General features: G+C 39.2%; 2 protein-coding genes across 3 annotated transcripts; one reads left to right on the top strand and one right to left on the bottom strand.

Moving 5' to 3' along the window:
* The first annotated feature begins 28 nt into the window (after nucleotides 1-28).
* FBXO11 (F-box protein 11) lies at nucleotides 29-15,312 on the top strand. The gene is made up of 14 exons (XM_074094198.1): nucleotides 29-419; nucleotides 2,166-2,415; nucleotides 3,109-3,276; nucleotides 3,564-3,768; nucleotides 4,808-5,024; nucleotides 5,420-5,644; nucleotides 6,460-6,704; nucleotides 7,024-7,350; nucleotides 8,191-8,385; nucleotides 9,098-9,403; nucleotides 10,510-10,690; nucleotides 11,994-12,141; nucleotides 12,822-12,920; nucleotides 13,422-15,312. The coding sequence occupies exons 1-14, from the start codon at nucleotides 323-325 to the stop codon at nucleotides 13,549-13,551; spliced, it is 2,793 nt and encodes a 930-aa protein (XP_073950299.1). The 5' UTR covers nucleotides 29-322; the 3' UTR covers nucleotides 13,552-15,312.
* Nucleotides 15,313-16,372: 1,060 nt separating this feature from the next.
* On the bottom strand, nucleotides 16,373-23,819 carry LOC141432573 (uncharacterized). Of its 2 annotated transcripts, none has more exons than XM_074094196.1 (8): nucleotides 23,621-23,819; nucleotides 23,367-23,549; nucleotides 22,760-22,990; nucleotides 21,457-21,597; nucleotides 21,168-21,288; nucleotides 20,956-21,100; nucleotides 20,464-20,520; nucleotides 16,373-20,387 (listed from the first exon to the last, which is right to left on the bottom strand). In XM_074094196.1, exons 1-8 carry the CDS (start codon nucleotides 23,732-23,734, stop codon nucleotides 18,782-18,784), a joined length of 2,598 nt encoding a protein of 865 aa, XP_073950297.1. In that variant the 5' UTR covers nucleotides 23,735-23,819; the 3' UTR covers nucleotides 16,373-18,781. The 2 variants fall into 2 exon arrangements, with proteins under 2 accessions (XP_073950297.1, XP_073950298.1); XM_074094197.1 differs by having other exon boundaries at nucleotides 21,183-21,288.
* Nucleotides 23,820-25,844: the final 2,025 nt, after the last annotated feature.

Below are 25,844 nucleotides of genomic sequence, written 5' to 3'. Positions count from 1 at the left end.
GTCATCGTCGCCATCTTTCAATCCGCCATATTTTTCTGAGAGTCCAGCGGGTTGCCCACAAGCTCGCTAGGGTAGAGCGAATTTTTAGTATACTTCATTTAAATAATGATTTTTATGAGTTAACAGTTATCATTTTAGTATCAGTGATTAGTGTTTTATTTGTGAATCTTAAATACATTAGTTTAGCAGTTACTGATGTAGTGTAATCTCTATTTCCCGTTTCGTTTTACCAATCTAATCTAAACAGAAAATGGCCGACGGTGTTGGTGCGGGTGTCTCCTTTGTTTAGTGCTGGATTTTAGTGAAAATAAGTAAAGGAATAATGCCTAGTGCCTCGTTTTCCTCTTCGCGCTCTTACGTTCGCAGATCGCGAAGAAAAGGCGGACATCGAATACCTCTTCCTTCTAGGACACAATCCAGTAAGTAATCCGGGTCGGCCGATGTCGCCCCGATCCGTACGAACGGGTCATTATCGACATTTTCACAAATGAGCTGTTTTAATTTCATCGTTACTTTGATTAGCATTTTAGTTTTAGTGGACTACCTGGGTGATTTTGAATAGTTTCTGGAAACGCCACTCATTTTGCATATTTCGAGATTGTGCGAACCGTTCTCACGGTGTCTTGCTGAAAATATTTAAATCGTTGTTCATTGTTCTCGTGTGTTGATTGCTATGCTAATTCTTTATTATTCGATTCGTAAATGTCTGCCGATGATATCGAATAGCGCATTTGAGTGACATTTTGCGCAATATGAGTATTGATTTGGCGGTCCTAAACTTATTTTGCACACATGACGAAACAGCTGTTTTCTAAAACATGCCTGTCTTCAAGGATATGCGATATCACACAAAACTATTTAACTGAGTTTTTATTTTAATCTGCTTTGTAAAGTAAATGTAACTCAGGACTACATTTACAATATCTTTCAATAATTTTGTTTGGTTATTATGTATTGGAGGTATTTTCTATGGACCAAGTGATAAGATACCACAAGTGATGATAAGTTTGTTTATATCCATGCCGTTTATTTAATTTTGTGTGTCAATTGAACCTTCAGAACCAACTGAAATGATATTAACCTTTTTTTGATTTGGGGGTCTATGTTTGTAGCATATTTTGCTATTTAACTGTTTAGACAGTATACGAAAATGCTTCATTGTTTGTATAAGTCATGAATTGGAACCTGTAAAAAGTAATGAAAACTTCATAGGAATAATTTTTTGTAACTTCATAGCGATGAAGTTAAAATGTAAAGTATGCCATGTCTAGGAATGTCATTTTAGAGTATTAATATTAGGATTAGTAGCGGGTATATTTAGTAGCTTGTGAGCTTGTGTATAATTATTATGCACCAACAATTCAGTTCAAAAATCATGAACATGCCTTATATAGCCAAAGTGAAAGATTCTATTTATACCTATTTATGTGGCTGATCATGTTCTCATACCTTGTACAGCAGACCACAAATCTCTTATTTGTATAAGGAATTTTGTATGGCTGGCAACCCTGTTGTAATTGCTTAATGCCAGATTACTAATTATTCCTTAGTATTTGATGAATGAACATTGTTCTTATAAAAATATTCCATTCATAGGTTCTGTCCTTTTAAAATTCAGAAGAAATGTGAATTTAATACAGCCCATGCTATGAAGGTTCTTTATGTCTAAATATTATAATAATCATAATATTTATGCTTGTACTGTTTATTCATATGGGCTAGTTGACTGAATGAGCTAGTTTTCATTGTAATGAAAAAATATATATTGTAGGCGATTGTATTTGAATGTTTCCAAACTTAGCTTAATCTTGAAGCTGACTTTGTTTTTGAGCCTGGTGACCTAGTGAAAAGCAAATAAATGCAGAGGCTATATCCTAGGGAGAAAGTTAGGTTGGCTTTAGTAATTTTGATCTAGATTCTGGCCAGTTTCATCATTGCCAGTACTGGTAAACAAAATTTCCTGTCCACTTATGTAATGCTGACAGCTGGATTTCTGGATAACAGACTTTTATCCAGATATCTCTGAGGAATTGTGATGTACATATGAAAAATACCAAAATCTCCATTCAACTACTTGACCTGATGATGACCTGGTGACCGTGTAGCTGTGGGTAAAAGCTATTCCAGAATAATAGTTATAAAACCATGTTGTTCGACTATTTCAGCTGAGCCATGTGAGTCAGTCCCGTGCCCCAACAACGTGACAGGCAGTGCAATGGCCGCGACCGCGTGCGCAGGACCGAGTGGCAGCGGCGGTGGCGGCGGCGGCGGCTCACCGCCCGTGCCGGCCGCCGCGCCCGCTTCCACCGCCGGTCACCACAGCCCGTATGACCTGCGCCGCAAGTCTCCGCCGGCGTACCACGAACCCGGGCCCTCGGGCGCTTGCTCTCTGCCGGCCAGAAAGAGGCCTAGAACGTAAGTTTTGTTACCTTATTATCACTACTAGTTAAGAATACTTAACTGAACAACTTAAGTAACATACTTAACAAAATAACATATCATACCATCAGGAGACCCATTTGCTTGTTTGCCATCCAGTTGAATAAAAAAAAAAACTTTTGTTGTTTCAAATGGGCCATCCATAAATTATGTATATCACACTTTTAGGAGGACATGGAGAGGTTTAAAATAGTAATAAGAGTGTCATAGGGTGTCTACATAGCCTAGTCTTTTGTTTAAATGCTACATAGAAAGAAAAAAAATATATTTGCACATGACATGATGCTCCAATCCATCTACTAAAAGTACCAAACATCACCACCAAATTTGGTGTGGTATGTGGTTGTAGAATCGCAAACATTATTCTTAAATTTTCGTGACACATGGAATACGTTGACTGAAATGCTTTGGAGCAGTGTTTTTCAACCTTTTTCATGACTCAACCTGTTGTTTTTATTTCATGCATTTTTTTTTCAAAGATTAGTTAACATTTTCCTAATACATACACATTTTTTTATTGAAGTAATTTTTACAGCAACTAATAGGGCAAAAAATAAAAAAATACTACTTTAGAGCCCCACTGCAATCTTCTATATTTCTTCTAAGCACTCCTATTGAGGCGACAAGGTGACAACAATACTTAATCTCTTACATACTCTTTGTCCTTAGATCGCTTTCACAAGGTGTGGACGTGTGCAACGTATCTCAGTACTTGCAGTATGAGTTGCCCGATGAAGTGTTGCTGTGTATTCTCTCGCATCTCACCGAGCGCGACTTGTGCCGCGTCGCGCAGGTCTGCAAGCGATTCAACACTATCGCCAACGATACTGAACTATGGTGAGTTGCAAACCAATATGCTTGTCTCGTAGATATGCTGCACTAAGAGAGAACTTTCTGGGCAGGTCTTATGCCTGAGTGTGGTCCAAAGGAAGGGACTAGGAAATTGTATTTCTTGTCCTGCTACCTGAGTAAAAATTTTGTTCTATAAACATGAAAGTGTTCAATGTCATATTACATTAAGTACTATATTGACACGGCAGCAGGAGGTTAAGCAATCCAGATGTATCCAATACATGCACTATTTACAAATACTTTACTGTTGCAATTATTCTGTTTGGCCACAGGAAAAGTCTATACCAATCGGTGTTTGAGTATGACATGCCACTGATGCACTCAGCACCGTGCACATTCGAATTCATGACAGCGGACGAATGTGACGCTGACAATCCATGGAAGGACAGTTTCAGGCAGCTTTACTATGGTATTCACGTGCGGCCCAACTTCCGCCCGAAGAAGGAATCGCGTATCAAACATTTCAACTCTATAAGGGTATGTATTTAAGGGATTTTTAATTATTATTTAAAACGTGTCTCTGTTATTTATTAACAGTCAAAAATTGTCTGTAAATATGTACTCAAACTTAGATGGAAAATGAATTTTACTATGAACATTATGGACGTCGTGTCATGGCGTCATAGACAGTCATAGTACATGCATGGCATGTTGGATCTCGGTCTAATTGGAAATTTAAAACGTCAGTATCTTCGTATTTTGTTAAGATGTTTAAAATATTCATACACAATACAAATATTCACACACACCTTACACACACACATTTTACACCACAAATCAATATAAAAATTTGATATAGATTCAAAATACAGGGTAGACAATAGGCGTTCTTATTGCTTAAAAGCGATCTCTTCCAGACAGCCATAAGGCTGCGTTTTAACCACAGATGTGCGAGAATGTGTTGCGAGGAATGTGTTTATATGAACCAAGAGGAACACTTCATTAACCTCGCCTCGCTCCGCTCAGCTGTCTCCACCAGAGCGGTGCTTTGCGAGGATAGGTAAATGAAACGTTTCTATTTTTCTTTTGGTTCATGATAAAAGCATTCCTCACAACACATCCTCCTACATCTCTGGTGGAAATGCAGCCTTAGGGTACAGGAATTAGTAAAAGTATGTCAAGACTAGATGGCAGAAACAGGAACAAAGGATGTTGTCACTACTTCTAAAGAAGCTCTTACCTCAAAATCGTAAATTTTTCCGAGTGAACTTTATGAACATAGCATCAAGGGTCAATTTTATTGACGTATTGATTTAAGATACGAGACTTTTTCAAAGTAGTGATGATATACATATTTAAAGTCAAAGTCAAAGATTTATTTGTTCAAAAAGCAGGTTACATGGTTAACAGGTGTTATGCCAACATTTGAAAGTTCACCACTTTTTGCCGCTTACACGGCGTACAAATATTGTAACAAGAGATTTTCATCTACATGTAGGTACCTACCTAATTTATGCTGTTTTTTTTTACAATTTAAACAAATAAAAAATCTAAACTTGTATATTCCCTATCACAGGCGGCTCTGGAGTACGTAGAGGAGCGCGGCGGCAGCATCCCCGGCGCACCGGCGGCGAGCAGCGGCGCGCTCGCGCCCGCGCCGGCGTGTGCTTGCGGCGCCGGCGCGTGCTCGTGCCGCCGCGCCGCACCCGCGCCCGTGCCGGCGCTGGTCTTCGTGCACACCGGCCTCTACCAGGAGGAGTGCATCGCTATTGATGCTGACGTCCAGCTCATTGGTAAAGGGGTTTTGTGGTTATGACACAGAAGTAATAAGCGCGTCAAAATTATTTTCGTTGTATAGTTTTTTGTATGTTTCATATCACAGATAGTATGACCATATGAGACTATCCCACTAATATAATAAATGCGAAAGTTTATAAGTCTGTCTGTTTGTTTGTTAATTCATCACGTCTAAACCGCTGAACCGATTTAAATGAAATTCGGTATGCAGATAGTTTGCGCCTCGAGGAAGGACATAGGATAGTTTTTATTCCCGGAAAATGCTAGTTCCCGCGGGATAGTGAAAATTGAATTCTACGCGGACGGAGTCGCGGGTAACGGCTTGTTTCTACATAAAATTATATTTACGAGTCCAGCCGTCATTGTTAACACTTGCCCTCATTTCGCCCAGGCTGCGCCGCCGGCAACGTGGCAGAATCCGTCGTGCTGGAACGCGAGGCTGAATCTACGCTGACGTTCGCGGAGGGCGCGAGCCGGGCTTACGCCGGCCACATGACGCTCAAGTTCTCTCCGGACGCCACCAGCACCATGCAGCATCACAAGCACTACTGTCTCGAGGTCTCCGATAACTGCTCACCCACCGTCGACCATTGCATTATACGGAGCGCTAGCGTAGGTAAGACTTCTATCCATCTCCGGCCCAATAACTCTTACTGCTGGGCATAGGCTTCCTCTCGGAACTAGAGAACTTGGGCTGTAGTTCCTATGCAGACCACAGTTTCATATGTGTATTTAGGTTTCTGCTTGGTGGTACTTCTTCACTGAAAACTTTGCACATACTTAAATGCCGAGAAACTCGAGAGGTGTGAGCCTGGACCAGAACTCTCGAGTCAGGACCATCTATTTGAGAGGCTATTGGTCAAACTACCACTAAACTACTACTTCTTAGGTAAGATTTATGGCATTGCCTTTCACAGTGAGTGTTGAAATCTTTTAAAGTGCCTTATGGTGTCACTGTGATAACAGATTCTAGTGTCTGCTTGCCAATAATTTTTTATCAGTGTATTATGAGAAAGGTTGGAATAAGATGAACAATACTGGAGCTTACTACTCTTACTGTAAATTTTATTCGGCAAAAAATTAAAAGGGTGAAATATAACATTCTGATTTTTCTTGTAAATATACTCAGCGGCATAAAATTTGGCCCGCTCTCCATAGAAAATTACCTATTTCTGCATACATTCGAGGGCCAGATTTTTTGCTGCTCAGTTTATATCCCCTGCAAGTCGTTCGACCTGATACTGCCGTAATTGTGTTGGCTATCCTACTAAAAAAAATCGTCTATTTATGCTCTTTTACGTATTGTTAATTACACATGGAGCATAAAATGTCATTTAGGAACTCTAGTTAGAACTTTGCCAAACTTGTCTGTACCTACTCCATGCCAATGATAACTTCTGAACCAATTCATAATCCTCAAACATTTCACAGTGGGCGCTGCAGTCTGCGTGAGTGGCGCTGGCGCCAACCCAGTCATCAAACACTGCGACATCAGTGACTGCGAGAACGTCGGTCTCTACGTCACGGACTACGCTCAAGGCGCGTACCAGGACAACGAGATATCCCGCAATGCTCTCGCCGGCATCTGGGTCAAGAACTTTGCGAACCCTATTATGCGCCGTAACCACATACATCATGGCCGCGACGTCGGCATTTTCACGTTTGAAAATGGATTGGTAAGTCAGGATTTGTAATAGTTTAGGACTGTTAATTTTTCTGCTTCCAGGGTAATGTTGTTTGTTTGTTTGTTTATACTCTTTATTGTACAAAAAGGTTACATATAAATAAAAGTAAAGTGTTTAGTACCAAGGTGTGGCACCTTAGAATTCAAGCCTTTCAGTCCTATTACTTGCTTATTCTGTTGTTTGGTAGCAGAGTAGCCTGTGCAAGTGCGCAAGGTAACATCTAAATCAATCATTGTATTCAATACACCAGTTTCAGGGTTTGCCCTGCGTACCTAATAATAGTTGCTACAAATATTTTCCTTCCCGACAGGGCTACTTTGAAGCAAACGACATCCACAACAACAGAATCGCCGGATTCGAAGTGAAAGCCGGCGCCAACCCCACCGTCGTACACTGCGAGATTCACCACGGACAAACGGGCGGCATTTACGTCCACGAGTCCGGCCTCGGCCAGTTCATAGATAACAAGATACACTCTAACAACTTTGCTGGCGTTTGGATCACGTCCAATAGCAACCCCACCATACGTCGCAATGAGATCTACAACGGGCATCAAGGCGGCGTCTACATATTCGGCGAAGGACGCGGCTTGATCGAGCACAACAACATTTATGGGAATGCTTTGGCTGGAATACAGGTTGGTTACTTATCTGCTAGTTTACTGGGAATTTTCATCGTCATCTGTTCTTACGTTCTTGGAAAAGATTAGTGACGGGTTATCGGTACAATGTTAAAATTAAATCTGGCTAGGGGCAGAAGCGGCTCACTCCGCAAGTAGATGTCTGGGCCCCCTTAGAGTGTGCTATTCCACTACATGCAAATGAACACGAGTTATGCGATGGACAGAGAGGCACGATTCTTATGCCTAAACGTCACTTGTATGGCAGTGAGGCTTCTGTTATTGTGTGTTATTTACTTATTCTGTGCTAGTGGCAGATACATGTGTAATGGTTGATTTGTAATGGGTGCCTAACCATTTTAACAAGATTTTCAATTAAATTTGTATCCACTTGCAATGATAGGTACTACACTAAAATTGATTTGAGTAATTAGTTCAGGTTTGATGATGTAACATTAATCAAGTGCCATCTACTTTTTGTACTTAAGTGTAACATAGGAGGAACTCAACCAATAATTACCAGAATTTTTATTCACCATTTACACATTTAGGGTTTACATACATACATACATAAAATCACGCCTCTTTCCCAATGGGGTAGGCCGAAACTTCATCCTTCCACTTGCTATGATTCTGGCATACAACTCTCGCTTCCTCTACATTCATCAATCTTTTCATGCATGCACGTCGATTTAGAGTAGTCCTGACCCGACCTTATTGTTTGATTTCAATTTACGTATTTTAAAAACTTTGCTTGTGTATAATTGCAAATTTGTCCTTAGATTCTTATCTCGTTTAGTGAGTTTAGTCTCATTACTCCATCCTACACTTATCTTATTTTACCTACATTATCAACAGATCCGCACAAACAGTGATCCGATAGTGAGGCACAACAAAATCCATCATGGTCAGCATGGAGGCATCTACGTCCATGAGAAGGGTCAGGGTCTGATAGAGGAGAATGAAGTGTATGCTAACACCCTGGCCGGAGTCTGGATCACTACGGGCTCCACGCCTGTTCTGCGCCGCAATCGCATACACTCGGGAAAGCAAGTAAGTTCCGCTTTGATCAAATCCAGCCCCCTTCTGGATAAAGAGTCACGGTCTCTTACTAGAACAAAAATCTGACTGACAATCTGTCCCCTGTACTACAAAAGTTACATGTCCTACAAATCGACATAATTGTTAACTTTCTCATAGAAAAAAAGTTGCAATTATGTGGATTTGTACCACTTGTAACGTTTGTGGCATAGGGGATTGCAGGGCTACTACGAAACTCGAAGTTCGTATCGTACCGTCCCTCTCGCTCTTGTATTAAATAGTATAAGTGTCAGGACCGCACGACACGAACTTAGTTTCGTAGTAGCCCTGTTGCTGTGTTGCCTACCAGTCTTGGCCCAATTTCACTCTCCTTTAAATTAAAAAAATATATTGTTAAGACTTAAAAAATCATATGCAACATGTAAGCGACACTTCTGTGCCCCTAAACAAACATCACAAAGCGTAAACATTACCTACACGATACTGAGTGAAATCCGGTCGCAATCTTACTTTTCCGGATTATATTTTGCGTCAGCTTCGGGTTTCTGATCCTTTAGTTGTTGTATGTATCAATGAGGCTTTTAACGTAACTTCTTTGGTGTTTTGATAACCTTCAAATCTTAAATCTCCAATGTTGTCTACAAGTTCTATTTTAATTACCGTAATGTGTAATCCGGCGAAGAATTATCAGGTCACATATCCTTATCAGTCTAAATGTTAACAGGTCGGCGTATATTTTTACGACAACGGGCATGGCAAGCTGGAAGACAACGACATCTTCAACCACCTATATTCTGGCGTTCAGATCCGGACAGGCAGTAACCCCGTGATTCGCGGCAACAAGATATGGGGCGGGCAAAATGGCGGCGTGCTCGTCTACAACGGAGGACTCGGGCTGTTGGAACAGAATGAGATATTCGACAACGCCATGGCCGGTGTGTGGATAAAGACTGACTCCAACCCGACGCTTAAGAGGAATAAGATCTTCGATGGGCGCGACGGAGGAATTTGTATTTTTAATGGGGGAAAGGTAAGTGTATCATCCAAATTATTTTTGAAATGCTGCTTGCCTCAAACAGTTGGAGAATGTACTATGAATCGGGGCGACTTTGATCTGCCGGTAGTTTTACGAGTAACTCACTCGCTCTCGCGTCACTTTTTATTCATTTTTTACCTGCACACTTTACCATTGACAATGTCATGTCATGTAATAATTCAAAAACGACATTGCTCGATCGTATTCTTTCTCGTTTTGATAATATGGTATTATATAATTTGACAGAGATTAGATCATAAACCTGCACTTCTATTACAGTTCCAAGTAAAGAAATCCGAATCATTTTGTTTCACATTATTTTATTTGTCATAATGGCACTTGTCCCACCGGCGACGATCAACGAGAAGCGAGTAGGGCTAGAAACGAGTTGGCGAGCACCGGGAAGCGAGTCCGTAGTTTCTATAGTTTTGTCACTGTGCTATAAGAGAGTGCCCGAGCGCGTCAGATCACCACTCGCACTGTAAAGTAAAACATCGGCTGTTTGTTCCCTCGGCGTGAGTTCTGACTGCCAAAAGAGCATTGCTGAGCGAGTTTTATTTTAAATAGCTCTTGTCGATGCGACAATATAGTTGAGAGAGTTCTCGCCGGCAGTCTGAACAGCCAACAATCAACTATTACTATGTGTGTCTCCTTTACTTACTCGGAATCTATAATCTATTGTTCGTTTCTTGGGCGAGAAAATAGTCGATAGTCAATCGCTACCTCGCCGGCGGTGGCACAAGTGCCATATAATTCGGGCAAGCGATAGAGAATAAAAAAAGAGTTTGTTTCACCAGTATTAATAAGTTGTTTTTGTTCATCATTTGCTCCGGGCATTTGCTCCATTGCAAGTTCGTTTAGGAGCAAAGGCCGCATAGTAAGAAGATGAGAGGACGAACTGAAAAAGACATTGGGTCCTCTTTGGATAAGAGTGGCGGCAGATAGAAGGCAGTGGAAGGCGTAGGAGGAGGCCTATGTAGTAAGGCACACCGAGCAACGAGACATATTGTAAATCTAACAACCTAAAATTAAGCACGTTAAAATTTATGGAAGTTCGGAATAAAGGGCACTATTACTATTATTATAATTTTGTTCGTCAGGGAGTATTGGAGGAGAACGACATATTCCGCAACGCGCAAGCGGGCGTGCTGATCTCAACGCAGAGCCACCCGGTGCTGCGGCGCAACCGCATCTTTGACGGGCTCGCGGCCGGCGTCGAGATCACGAACAACGCCACCGCCACGCTCGAGCACAACCAGATATTTAACAACAGATTTGGAGGTAAATTGCCGCTTGGGCGCCGTTATCGATTACATTTTCAAAGTTAGCCCTACTTTACCCTTTACAAATCAATATGGGGGCTCTGAGCTCACTTGTTCACATAATTATTAAGAGTAATCTTGTGAACAAAAACAGCTGGAAGATAAAATATTAAGCTCGGGCATCTTATTGAAATAGAAAAAAATAGAAATAGAAATATTTATTCGCTATTCGCACAAAACATAATAAAAATACATTAAAGAAAAAAAACAACAATATGCGAAATCGCGAAGCGGTCCCAGCTCAGCATAGTGTTGGCCGTGTAGGCCAACGCTGGTCTTCCGCTGTGACCGCTTGGCGACTATCGCCATATTGGTATATCTGCATTCAACCCACTGCAGTTTTGAACCAATTAAATCATTAATGTGGTATCAGCGTTATTCGTCCCATTCGTTTTTCGTTCAATTCGTATTTCGTCTCATTCTATATTTGTCACACATTCTTTATTCGTCTTGTTCATTATATGTCTTTATCTTTCTAAGTCAGATTCTGCACATGTCTCATTCTTAATAAGTCTTAATCGTATTTCGTCACATTCTTTCTTGGACTATGTCTTTGTTTTACTCACTCGTTTGTAGTATCATTCGCACTTTATCTTTAGTCACATTCGTTATTGGTCTCTCTCTTTTTTTGTCGTTATTGGCAACTCGTCTTGTTCGTTTTTGAGCACGTTCGCTACTCGAACCCGCATTCCATTATGGGAGTAAACGTAGTTTAAGGATATATCCGTCTCTTCTACCAAGATATGACCGCTATTTTTATATTTCATGCTAAAAAAATATTTATTAATGATAATTTAAGATTAACGGGAAAAAGTAGCTACAAATAGCGACCGAGACGCAAAACGAATGTAACGAACTTAGAATTGGACCAAAAACGAATGAGACTAATAACGAATGTGACCAACATCGAACGTATGCAAAAAATTTAGTCGAATAATTGAATGAGACATAAATCGAAAAGGACGAATGAAGAATGAGTCCTAGGAAGACCGTTACGAAATACGATTAAGACTTATTAAGAATGAGACATGTGCAGAATCTGACTTAGAAAGATAAAGACATATAATGAACAAGACGAATAAAGAATGTGTGACAAATATAGAATGAGACGAAATACGAATTGAACGAAAAACGAATGGGACAAATAACGCTGATACCATTAATGTATAAAATATATATTTATGTGGTGGCTATATGCACTATGCCTGGAAAAGGGTTAAGATCCAATGTCTTGATATTCTGACTTTACTATTTATTTTCAGGTCTTTGTCTGGCATCGGGCGTCTCTCCCCTAGTGCGGGGCAACAAGATCTTTAGCAATCAAGATGCCGTAGAAAAAGCTGTCGGTGGGGGGCAGTGTCTCTATAAGATTTCGTCGTACACATCGTTTCCGATGCACGATTTCTATAGGTAATTTACTATATTGAACTTTATATAATCATTTCATATCTACTGCAAAACCACGCACTTATGAGGCGGCTTTTGTAAGTCATTAGCGCGGCGCGGTGATCAATATAATACACTTCTCAATAACCCTCCTTCTTCGCAGTCGGGTAAAAACAATAGGAGTCATTGAGTTTCATTGGTAAAGCTAAAATACCTACTTCTAAATATATAATTTATTGAATCAGGCGTTACTTTGCGAAGGTCCATATCAATGAACTAAAATAATTTCTTTGCTCGCCCGCGACCTTAAGGTCAAATTCAAATAAATAAATAAAAAAATTAAATAAGTTATTTTAGTTCATTCTAAATATATATATATTTTTTATAATATTCGTCGTCTAAAGATGTTTTTATTAATACAACCTAACAATAAAAATACTTTTCGTTAAATTAAATGTCATCATCATTATCATAATTCAACTCAAATGGCCCTTATTTTCTTTTAACTAAAACAGTAAAGAACAGCGGTCGCCGCATCTGTCTGAATACAATATTTGCTTCTCTGTCGCGGCGGCTGTTTCGCTTTGGTCCAAAGTCCAGTTTAAGAAAGTATCCAGCATATATTTAATATTTGCATTATATTTTTACATTCTGTATTAGTTATTTTGAAAGAGATTATATTAGATAATCGTGTCCTGCTCCAGGTGCCAGACGTGCAACACGACAGACCGTAACGCAATTTGTGTCAATTGCATCAAAACGTGCCATTCGGGACATGACGTGGAATTCATTCGCCATGACAGGTCAGTTTCACAACTGTTTTACTAAGGTAGAGGCTAAGGCGTTGCTCACTGGTTGTTATTATTAAGTTGTGTTTTTCCTGTCTTTGATCGTCATCGTCATTACTCATTACCATCTTCGGTCTATATACGTTCCACTGCTGAGCACAGGCCCCTCAGAATGAAGCACACTCGTCGTTATCCATGATTTAGCCGAACGCACCAACTAAAATAGGTACGTGAGATCCGTCCCATCTGTGCGCAAACAACGCACTGACACCCCTTTGGCACGCCGTCAGAACAGGCTCTATACCTACTATGAAGTGCAAAATTCTAGCTTCGTATCTTGTCCTGCTAACGCTAATATTATTTAATACGAGAGTGAAAGGAGACGGTACGATTCGAACTTCGAATTTCGTAGGGGCTGCCCTTGGTTCGTGGCGCGGTACGTTCGAGCGCGCCAATGTTCGATGGTTTGCCGCGCGAGCTCGATACTTTTATTTATATAAGTTGTTATTGTTGTAGATTTTTCTGCGACTGCGGCGCGGGTACGCTGTCCAACCAGTGCCAGCTGCAGGGCGAGCCGACGCAGGACACGGACACGCTGTACGACTCGGCCGCGCCCATGGAGTCCCACACGCTCATGGTCAACTAACTGCCCGCATCCCGCACCCCCGCCCCCCGCCGCCCCGCAGTATTCCCAAACTACCCTCATTATTTATTGAATAGTGTCGCGTCACCCTCCACCGGACCGCAGTCCGCTTCCGTGACGACCACTTTACCACTCGTCATCTAAACGGACGCCACGCTGTACTCTCGGTTCGACATTATTTTTACTATCTAAAACTTCACATTGTACATTGTCATGATGCGATACGCTAGTAGTGCAAACTTTTTTCACGCCTACAACTCGCATGTGTGTAAACCTGTTTAAATATTTAGATATTCGTACTAGTTGAAAAGAGATCGCTGGTAATATTTCGACGATACGCTATCTGTATATGTAGGGGCATTTTTTTAATCATCAGTACTTAATAATTATGTATTTTGTCAAGTAGTATCATGCATTCCCAAATTGTAATCGTACCATAATCGCGAAAAACACATTGATATATTAGAATAATGTTATTCGTTTTATAAGATGTACTGGTAGCAGTGTTTACATTATAATATCTACTATAGTTTCATAATCATGAAATATGTTGTTTTTAGTGATCCATGAAATATAAATTTGAATACGTAAAATATATTTAATTTTGTTTACTGTGTTTTAGCATTGAAGCGTCCGCGATTTGTTTCAGCTGTCAAAGGTTACACAGGAATTGTTTTTGCAGAATGTCATAAAATGACCTTTTAATTTACGATTCAAAATGCTAGAACATAGGTACACATAATAATGGTTTAAGTTAGTTCCCGATATGGCGATAGACGTCAGGGTAGCGTCTTATAATAATGCTGTCCATTTATATTTTATTCAATTGACGACACGTATTATGTATTTTATTTTGGGGCATTTATTCGTCAGCTCTCCTGACCGTGGGTTACTGCCGGGACGTTTTAGTTAATAAAGATATTGAAGTATTGTTTGTTAGGGTACAGCCGCGTTGCCTCACCGTGTCACGAACGCTGGGCGCGCGCAATTTTAATCTCCATTAGGAGTCTGCCTCGCCTAACTATTTTGGCGCTCCTAATGCGCTTTGTAAATATTTAAATGTCACACAATAATCGAAACGTAGTAATAAATGTATTTGTATCATTATATTTTTATTATTGATCACAACATGTATGTTTAATTACGATAGGTGGTCGTATGGTCACGCTGAGAGCGAGCCGCCGCGTCGCGGGCGCAGCTCCGGGCCGTCGGCGCGGCGCGGCCCGTTAGCGTTAATTAGGATGCAAATATAAAGAACGAATGTGCGTATTTAATTGGAAAAGATCTTAGGTACAATTGATATTTTATTATATTGTTAATTTAAATTTGGTATTGATATCGATCGAGAAGCAATGTTAGGAAACTGGGAAAAGCCGCACGTGAGCGGCTAGAGTGCTGATAGTGATAAGTTAGCCATTAAGCTATAATAAAAATCTAAATTACTCAGTAATCACTATTGCAAATTTCGAATTGTTAAATCGTCTCTCCATAGCACGGTATGTTCTGAATCTGCTTTTTTATAATCCTCAATCTGTGATCATCGCTAAATGTATAAGTAAATAATTTAGTTGATCCCCACGAACAGAATTATGACATTATTATTGTATCATCAAAATTATCGTGGCGCCGCTGCTTTAAATTATGAAAATATTATTTATTGATTTGTCGGAATAATTTTAATTTATTGAATTCAAATCTGGATTATTTTGTTTATACGTGAAGATACCACTGTAAAAGCCGTGATATACATCATATAATATTATACATTGGCATTTTATTTACATTAACCTATAAGATATTAGTTGTTCGTGGACTACGCTGGCGGGCACGAAACTGCCTAAATAGATACAACGTGTTACCTTACCACCAAAAACTTACGACGCCCTTTAAACATATATTGTGTATAACACAAATACAGATTTTGCGAGACCCTATAATGTCACACCACACATTAGATAACTGATTTTTAAATGTGCTAAAAAACGAGAACCGTTCGAGACGCGAGGCCCCTTAAACCGTGAGGCCGTGGACAGTGGCCCACGTCGTCCACGCCTTGCGCCGCCTCTGCTTGGAGACAAACGTGAAACGCACTCGAGTTTTATGTCGACGGCGACGGCGCGTTTCAGAAACGCAAACGCAAATTCCAACCAGTTTTTTTTTTCTATATCTAACCAGTAGGGTGCGGCCAAGGTTTTCAAATCAGAAGCCGTATTGTCTAACCCACTGACCTGTCTCTATTGTCAAGGATGTTGGAGCGTGTTCCGATATACTTAACCACTTGAGCAAGTAACCTTTTCTTGGAAAGTCGTACTTGACAATTTCTGTGAAAAGGTTCTGCGGTGGGTCAGGCAGGAATCTAATGGTTCGACTGTATAACAGAACTGATAATAAAAATGATTGAAATGTTATCGCGTGACATTTCTATTCTTTTTTACTTTTTATTGTTTTATGTAGACTATAGTCACCATCATAAATATACTCAGCGGCAAAAAATTTGGCCAACTCTACATACAAAATTGCCTATTACTGCATACATTTGAGGGCCAGATTGTTTGCCGGTCGTTTACAGATATTTATGATAAAGGTGCTTATAAATACATATCTGAAAATGACATATGGTTCTGATATGATGAAGACAAACTGAAGATGATATGATAACAACCTGTATGTTATATGTAAGGGCAAGTTTACACAGAGACAACGCGTCATCAATGAATACGTCAAGTGAGTACTCGTAGACGTATCACTGAAAGATAATGTACCGCGTTGCAATGAGAACTGACCCTAACAAGTCTGCGTAAAGGTATCTAATAGAAACAAAAGATTCGATCAAACAATCTTCTATTAGATTATGTATTTATTTACAAATGGCCACTCGGATTCATTAAATCACATTTCCATCCTAACTAAAACTAATTAAGTACTATTTTCAATGCGGAAAAATAAAAATAATATAAAACATATTGATTGATTAATTTAAATTACTGATGTTTAGTCAGCAGTAGAAGTAGCTGAACAGATAATGTTCTGAAATAACCAAGCAAAATTGTTTTAGAGAGTAAATGACGTGTCTCTGAGTACAGTCAAAGTCAAAATATCTTTACACTTTACTACCTTGTCGCCGTCACTTCAGCTAGAAACACCCTGACAGCGGAGGTGGAGCGGTGCGGCGCGGCGCGGTGGCGGTACCGGTTGTCATATTCGAGCTAACATGAAAGAGGCCACGGCGAATACCGCGCGGGAAATAAGCGTAGTGCCGTATTCGGTGTGGCCTCTTTCATGTTAGCGTGAATATTGCAACCGGTACCGCCTCCGCGCCGCACCCTCGCCCTCCGCCGTCAGTGTGTTTCTAGCTTTCTTGCTTGAACAATTGTATAAAACTGTCAAAAGGCATACAGGGACAAGGTACTAAAGTGTTAAGATATTTTTGACATCGACTGTACAACTTAGTGGTTGTGTTGATGTTTTAGAGTTCTATGTTCTACCACTTCTAACTTCTAGATTACAGTAGAAGAACAATTTAAAGGAACGATAACGCAACAAGCGTTATTTTAGGGTTAAGGAGCGACCACACCGCTGCTTAAAAACCGGTGACGGTACGGAATCGCAGTGACGTGCCGTAAACGTCAGGAATTTACCGCATGCTCTCCATCAAAAGTCGTGACGCTTACGGCACGTTACTGCGATTCCGTACCGTCACCGTTTTTTTTAAGCAACGGTGTGATCGCTCCCTAAAGTCCCACCGTAAAATTCTTTACATATCTATTCTTTGAATGAAATGTGATTTTAAGTTTGTCTCCTAAATAGTTCTAATTAGTCCGAAAATATTGGACACATATATTTCTATTTGTAAAAAAAAAAACGAAGATATAGCCAGTTAAACTTCCGCGTGCTGAGAAATGTCGCACGGCGTCACGTCACGGGTCCCCACTCCCGAACTTTGACACGCTTCATCTTTGTAATTTTTTGTTTGATTGACAAAAGAGAAAATTCATGTCCAATATTTTATGAAATTATGATAATCTAATTGACGGACTGAGGCTTCCGTTTCCATCAGAGATGTGCAAGGAGCCGACGATGTGTTGCGAGGAACGTGTCTTTCATCAACCAATAGAAACGCTTCATTTACCTAGCACCACTCTGCTCAGCTGTTTCCACCAGAGATGTGCTGTGCGAGGATAGGTAAATGAAGCGTTTCTACTGGTTAATCAAAAACGCATTCCTCTCAACACATCCTCGTACTTTTTGGGTGGAAACGCAGCCTTAATAGAATCATTTTTTTTTTTAGCCACGAAATTACCCAAATTACTATTTGAAGCGCGTTAACACACGTTAACTACCGCGTCGTCGGCTCCTAAAAATGGGGGCAATGCAACGCCACCTTCGCAAAATCTTGGCAATATTACTTTTTTCATACATAAAATTACTAAGGATGGGCCGAAGTTCGTTTTACATTTGATTAAACCTCGACTGAAATGAATAGAATGCATGTCTGCCATATCAGTAAAATATGCAACAAACTTAATACCTATTATAATAATTTAATAAACGTCTTGATTAGAATTCGTTAAATAAATAAAAAAAAAAGTTTTTGGTTCACAACTTACAAACATAACATTTTGTATTTTTAATTATTAAAGGCTGTTTTCAACAATCTCGTTACGTCAACAATTTAAAATTTAGAAGAGGAAGGTTATTGAACCGAAGTTCGGCCGAATTTTGTATTTTTACCGAATGTTCGGCCGAAGTTCGTATTCGGTTTAAACCACATTCGGCCCATCTCTAAAAATTACATTAATTAGTTTTGAAGAATAATTAAACACGGTAGAAAAGAAAGTGATCTAATTGACTGAAAAAAAAAATGTTTCTATGTGACAACTAATTTTTCCTCTTATTTCGAATCGTATCGTCTGTATGGGACTTTTTTAATGATAAATGAAAAAGTATATGGAACCCTGCAGCGTTGTATGACTTCACGTGTAACCTTTTATTTAACCACATGTCGATCAAAGAACAGATAGGTGTAGAATCTTAAGTCTTTGGACACCGCGTTTTTGTATCCATAGAGCAGCTGTACAACTCGCGTGCGTATCGCTATTGTATTGATACAAACGGAGCGTCGACGGCGCGTTTAAAAAACCCGGTGTGCAAAGGCAAAGGTCCATATAGTGGGATCTTAAGCTATTTACTTAGGTCACTCTAAATTAGTTCTGACAATAATCAAAATTAAAAATTAATTTGCCTGATTGTAGGCGCGTAACAGTTTCTGACGGGGAGACCGTCTCCTAGGAGATATGTGGACTGCTTTAAGAGGTGTGTTCGCCTTTCTGACATCGCCCGAACATGAAGGCGTCCGTAAACTCCTCGGCGTGCACAGGGGCTTTCTTAAGGCAGGTGTCATAAACGGAGTGGTTTTCGCACTCGAAGGCTGTGGAGAAACTTTTCTAATCGGAGGCGTTGCCTTTCTACTGAAGTGGAAAGTATCAACTGTGTCTTTATTCTGAACTCCATATTGGCGGATTGATCTTGAAGGCAAATTTAGCGCATCTACGTTCCGGTGAATTCTTATGGGCATATTGGGAGAATCTTCATTTAATGTCTGTACTTTTGGCCTGACGTGCGCTATTAACTTTGGCTGTTTGTTTACTTGATTAACATTGACTCTGGGTCGTCTTGCAAAGCCAGTGTGAGCACTTTTGTCACTTCTTCCAGAGGATTTGTCTGACCCGGATTCAAACAGTTTCGCCTTAGCGAGGACAGCGCCTGCATTCTGTTTGCGTAACTTATTGACAGAAGGCCTCCCGGAATGGCCAGTGCTATCTAGCTCGCCTGTTTTATCCATAAAGAACGCTGCCGCACTCCGCCATTTTTGTTGAGAGTTCGGACTAGGCTTGGGTAACTTACTCGAGTTCTTAGGCATTACGTTTTGATAATGTCCAGCTGATTGATTTAAAGAATTAATTGATTTTCCAGTTGAATTCAATGTAATGATAGAGCTTTCTGATGTATGATCCCAGCTCTTATTAGTAATGTTTAAGGATCTCCGCGATGGGCTTCTGGTAATGGATTTGTGTAGATTATAATCAGACGCGAGACTGATGCGTTTCCGGAACTGATACTTTTGACTAGAATCAGTGAGACTGTTGAGCGATTTATCTGATAAAGATCCATTGCTAATATTTGCAGCAGATTTCTGTGTCTTTGGTACTGTTAGGTCGGGTTTGGCAGTGCTTGTTCGCTCCCGACGAGTTAGACCGACATAAGGATAGAACCTATCCGCATTTTGACTAGCTTGCGATACAACAGATGTGTTCCATGACTTATGTCTAACAATCTTAGGGATATTTTCTTTAGAACGGCGTCTTATAGAGCCGATTTTCCTAGCACTTGGAGATCTGATTACTTTGGCCTGTTCATTAGGCCTTATCTTTAGCTCCTTGCTTAACCGTCTCGCCAAATGGTCTGAAGTCGGGCAGTGTAGCATTGCTACATCCTCTAAGGTTTGCTCATAGACACTCTGTACTTGCTGTAAAGGCTCCACTCTGGGTATAACATCCGTGAATTCCCTTGATAGCCTATTCTCTATAGCAGATACTCTGTTTTTGATTTCCTCATATTCCTGCTTGGATATCCTGACATAGTCTTTGTCAGATTTTTTCATATCAGGAGATAAATCAATGGTGTCGTGAGCACTGAACAAACGTTCAGATGAAGTGAGCAAGTCTTCACTGCTGACACTAGTTTCAGAATTCTTACGAGAATTTACATCAGAATTAATTATTGGTGTACTTCTTGCATCCATCAGACTCAGTCTTATTCTCTTCCTTTCCGTAATTCCCCTAGGAAACAAAAAAATTAAGTTAGTAGTATTTTTGTTACAAAAGCATAAAACAAGCATAAGTTGCATTAACTTACATTTTTATTGGTGTAAAAGATAGTTCCTTTTGAGGGAGAGTTTTCTTTATGTCTTTCCTATGAAACAAAAGAAAAATAGATCAACTCACTTTACAGCAAAACCATGACAAGGAAATGAATTGACAGACATTTTCATAGTAAATAAATTTCCTTTAAAAATGTCTTATAAGATAAATATTCCAGTGCTCTGCCCAATAGATTTATTTTATTTATTTATTTATTTATTCAATGAAATTACACAGTATGACAGTAAACAAAAAATTAACATGTTCCCTGACCCCATACAAAGTGCAAAATACAATCCAGAACTCCAGTTCAACATTATGTATGCCATAATAATGCATCCTTTTGGATATATGGTCTTGGGGGTAACACATTTTTTGTATCAAAGTGGATATGTGACATGGAACATGCTAAAGATGGCAACTACTGGGATAGCAGCTTGAACTCTGCAAAGTCAAATCTGAACGTGTAAATATTTTGAAAACTTACTTTGTTTTGGCAGAAAGACCGTCGTAACTATCAAACTTTCGTTTTGAGGCAGATTTGCTTAATATTGGAGTCTTCCCATGTTCACAAACAGTGGCTGGTGTATTCACTCCTCCGGAAACCATCTTGCGTAGCCCACTTAACATACCTTAAACATGAACCATAGTGAATTATTTCTTACATACATAACTTAAAAATGTTGCTAGTCAACTTACGATTAAGTGACCCACTTCGTCTCTTCTTCCGTCTTGCTAACTGGGCCTCTGTATCATCATCTAACTGACTCATAATATCTTCAGTCAAATGACCAATGTGCTGAGAATTTTCTATGAATATCTGAAATTTTATTGATAAATATTCAGCCTAGATAGAAAAGAACTTAATGCTTTCTGATCAATTGAATTAATTTGAATCCTACAAAAAATAACTTTTTGGACTTGAAGAATTAAAGTTATCAGAAATATAAAAAAAGAGTGCAGATACCAACTGAACATAATTAATTACCTTTACTAAAGCAACATGGTGCTCTAGTCTTTGTGCCGACGAGGCAGCAGGTAACGGCATGATGCTAGGAGCCATCACTATAGCCAGGTTTGAAGCATCCATCAAGTTATCTTTGTGTCTAGATGCAATATAGTTCAGCAGCTGAAAAAGAAAGTTATGGACAAGCTGAACAACCATAATTATTCTGCGTTTCCACCAGACATGTGCAAGGATGTTTTGCGAGGAATATGTTTTTCATGAACCAATAGAAACGCTTCATTTAGCTAGCTTCGCTATGCTCAGCTGTTTCCACCATGTGGTGCTGTGCTTGAATCGCAGCCTTGGTGGGAGAAAATTATTCAGGCCCTACCCCTCCACAGAGTATTTTATGGTATGTATAACTCTTTCTTGTACATAAAACACATGAAATTAACAGTTAACAAAGAGAAAGAGATGTACATAAAGGTGAACTTATCCCTTAGCCCCTCAAATCACGGATCCATGTAAAATTTAAGGTTATATATTTTGTATTTTTTTTAATCAGCAGATTTTGCTCTTATTAAAACAGATGAGACTAGAACACTACTTTTAATCCGTCCCATATACAAGGGGTTAAAGGGGTAATAGGTGAAAAGAAGGTTTTACAATTTTACAATAGATATAAGTATTGTTTATAAGGCTGTCTATTGCATACTCCACAATTTTATTTCACAGTACAGGTTTGAGAGGTTCAATAAAGAATATTTTAATATCTCCATGCACTAGTCCTGTGTCTATTAGAGAAGAACAGAGCTAAAATAACAAAGAACATCACATAACATAATCCATCCATCCATCCCAGCCTATATACGTCCCACTGCTGGGCACAGGCCTCCTCTCAGAAAAAGAGGGCTTGGGCCATAGTTCCCATGCGGGCCCAGTGCATATTGGGAACTTCACACGCACCATTGAATTTCTTCATAGGTTTGTGCAGGTTTCCTCACGATGTTTTCCTTCACCGCAAAGCTCATGGTAAATTTCAAATGTAATTCCGCACATGAATTTCGAAAAACTCAGAGGTGCGAGCCGGGGTTTGAACCCACAACCCTCTGTTTGACAGGCGATAGGTCAAACCACTAGGCCACCACGGCTTCATAACACATAACATAATAATTAAAGTCAAAACTGTTTATAACAACACATCAAAGGAACAGTAAAACTTGGTTGTTATATCCACTGCATAAGATTTTGATGGGACTTTTTTCTTGGTTGTTACATCAGATATGTTGTGATAACTGGTGTTGCTATAAACAGTTTTCACTGTAGCAATGTAGATTTTATTTACCTCCATAACATGATGCAGCAGATGAACATGTAGAACTGGTAATAGTAACAATGTGTGCAGAAGAGGTTTGAGGGCATCTTCACCAGCAGTTACTCTACAACGGAGAAGCAGGTCTTGAACCTCAGCACTAATCAAAGGTTCCGGCAAACAACGGAGGTAGAGTTTTAAAACACTAGCCACATCAACAGGGTGGTGGCCATCTGATACACACCCACCTGCATCTAGAAGTCGCTGAAATGTTAACATTTTGTATTGTACATTTTTGTTGAACAATCTGTATGGTAGAGCACAACATTAACTAATTTGTAATGTATTTACTGTAAGCAAATAAAGATCCTATTATATTCTTTTATACCTGCAATGCTAGTTCTGAAAGACAAAATTCTTAAAAACTGATTTCTTTGAATTCATGAATAAGCTGCTTTAGTTCAGTCAGTTATGTGCCTTCTATTCTGCTTCTATGGTTTACAAGGATTTATTTTTTCTCAACTCAATTCTTAATTTCCTGCTACAAGCGGTATGTAATATGATATAGAAATAACCAAATAAATACATTTAAATTGCGATGAATGTGCTGTCATAATTTCTAACTATGTATCATAATTACCTTTATATCTTTTTGCCGGGTTTGAGAACCCGCCTTCCGAAATAAACCCTCGATATGGGCGTTGGTGCGTAACACTGTTGACATTTCATTTACCACTAATGGAACACACAAATTGCTTCCACAACAAATAACACTGCACGATGGGACCTTAGCCAAAGGTGCTCCAAACACTGTTTTGTGATCCTGAATAAAAATATAATAATTAGTCCTATACTTTACAGCAGATTGTAAGGGTTCAACTAGATGAACCATACCTTAACATTTTTCAGTATAATTTTCTTAAGCCGGTGTTTTAAACCAGCTTTCTTAAGTTCACCAACTATTATTGACTGTAACTTTGTATGATTAATCCCATCTGATATGATCATTTTGTTTATTTTAGCAATTTTATCACAATTTGATACGATTTTTCAAATGATCATATTCGTTACTATGCGTTCCTATCCCCATAATTTATATGACAGTAAGTAATGTGCTTAAATTAATTGAGCGATCTGTGAATAACTTACATCTTTAAATGTATCTATTGAAACGTTAAAAAAAAGTATATAATGAAAATAATAACTTGAATATATGTTTAATACTTTATTTATTTAAAAATACTAAAATAGTTTCTAAACATTTTTAATGCACGCAATGCAAACCTGTGAGAATCGGAATTTATTTTCGTTCAGAAGTCTGGAGGACCATCAAATAAAACAATGTTGAGTACAGCAGGCTACTCCGAAACTTGAAACTCGAAGTTCGTGTCGTGCGGTCCCTCTGACACTTATACTATTTAATACGAGAGCGAGAGGGACCGCACGACACGAACTTCGAGTTTCGAGTTTCGGAGTAGCCCTGCTGTGCGACTCTTTATGAACGTGAATGGAACGTGATCAAAGTTTCGTAGAAATTTGTCACATTAGCCCATAGAGGACAAAAATGAACTAAAAAACCGGCCAAGAGCGTGTCGTACACGACTAGGATAGGGTTCCGTAGCCATTACGAAAAAATCAAGCAATCTTAGCCGCTATAATTTTCATTGTAAATTTGATATATTTACTACCATTCTGATTTTTTTCAAATTTTTCCACCCAACAGTGTAGATTTTAGAGGGGTCGGGGGGGGGGGACGCTCGATTGCAATGAAAATTTGCACCTTAAAGTTGAATATTACGCAAACAGATCACTGAATAGAAAAATTGTCTTAGCAACCCCCTATGGTGGTTGGTGGTTGGTTGGTTTTAAAAAAACTATCCAACGATACCCCACAATATAGGGTGTCGAGAAAAAAAAAACCCCATTTTACGTTTATGGAAGGTACCGTAAAAAAATTTTTTTCCCTTTTTTTTATTGCATCACTTTGTCGGCGTGACTGATATGTGCTTATATTCATGTCAAATTACAGCTTTCTAATACTAACGGTCTCTGAGAGTCTGAGCTTACCCGCGGACATACAGACAGACAGACGGACAGACATGGCAAAACTATAAGGGTTCCAGGTTGACTACGGAACCCTAAAAACGCATTCTCACAGTTGATTATAACATAAATAACTTGTCGCAACAGCGAACTTGCTTGAAGAAACTGGATGAGCTAAAATTCCTGGCTCCTGCTTACAATTCGGGCGTTTTAAAAAAAAGTCTACCCTTTCTTTTATTATTTTTTGAAATTTTGGAAAAATATGGTTTTACCTACTCAGAATCAAGAGCACAATCGATTCCGATAGTTTATAAAATGGTCCCCAAAAAAAATGTCAGCAGGGCTACTATGAAACTCGAAACTCGAAGTTCGTATCGTACCGTCCCTCTCGCTCTCGGATTAAATGGTGTAAGTGTCAGAGGGACCGCACGACACCAACTTCGAGTTTCGAGTTTCGTAGTAGCCCTGCAGACAGGACCAATGAAACCCATTAGTTGGCGCTCGTTGGGCCGCCGGTGTGTACGCGCTATAATGAGAGTTGTGCACAGACTACTCAGAGAACTAACGGAGTTCGTGGAAACAATTTATAAAAATAAAAAACCAGTTAACACCCTAAAGAAGACTTTTATTATTAATTTTTTAGGTAATATTGATAAGAATTTATTTTTCTAATATTTTTACTTATTCAGTTTAAAATCATTGTCGTTTTTCTGTTAATTTGTATATATTTTTTTATATTTATGTTAAATAAATTAATGGCAACACATTCTTGACTTCCATTGGATTTCCCGGTATATAATGGTATCGTCCGACTGCATCATTGGTTTTTACTAAAAATATGAGCTTTCGATTGGTGACACGTCACAGAAACGGACATAGATAAGATAGATATCAACAGGTATTAACAAATTTCTTTGCAGAAACGTGACTACTATCATAGTCACGTTCCCATGACGTGTGAGTAATCAGACAATGAGGCAAATGTAATTTAAGTCTTAAAACACCTCCATAAAGCTTACAATCCTTCTGAAATAAAAACATATATTCCATTCCATTCCAAAACAGATATAAATAA

The sequence above is a fragment of the Choristoneura fumiferana genome, chromosome 11 (assembly GCF_025370935.1).
Source record: "Choristoneura fumiferana chromosome 11, NRCan_CFum_1, whole genome shotgun sequence".
NCBI classification, from domain to species: Eukaryota; Metazoa; Arthropoda; class Insecta; order Lepidoptera; family Tortricidae; genus Choristoneura; species Choristoneura fumiferana.
The sequence above is the reverse complement of the archived record's forward strand: the minus strand, read 5'-3'. Positions and strand labels throughout refer to the sequence as shown.

Bases quoted from the DNA above. Each gene is read 5' to 3' on its own strand.
- FBXO11 (XM_074094198.1), top strand. From the start codon at position 323: ATGCCTAGTGCCTCGTTTTCCTCTTCGCGCTCTTACGTTCGCAGATCG. The intron at 3,277-3,563 runs GTGAGTTGCAAA...GTTTGGCCACAG, and splicing joins GCCAACGATACTGAACTATG to GAAAAGTCTATACCAATCGG. The intron at 10,691-11,993 runs GTAAATTGCCGC...ATTTATTTTCAG, and splicing joins ATTTAACAACAGATTTGGAG to GTCTTTGTCTGGCATCGGGC.
- LOC141432573 (XM_074094196.1), bottom strand. From the start codon at position 23,734: ATGATCATATCAGATGGGATTAATCATACAAAGTTACAGTCAATAATA. The intron at 22,991-23,366 runs GTAATTATGATA...TTAACATTTCAG, and splicing joins CCCGGCAAAAAGATATAAAG to CGACTTCTAGATGCAGGTGG. The intron at 21,289-21,456 runs GTAATTAATTAT...ATAAAATTTCAG, and splicing joins ACCATGTTGCTTTAGTAAAG to ATATTCATAGAAAATTCTCA.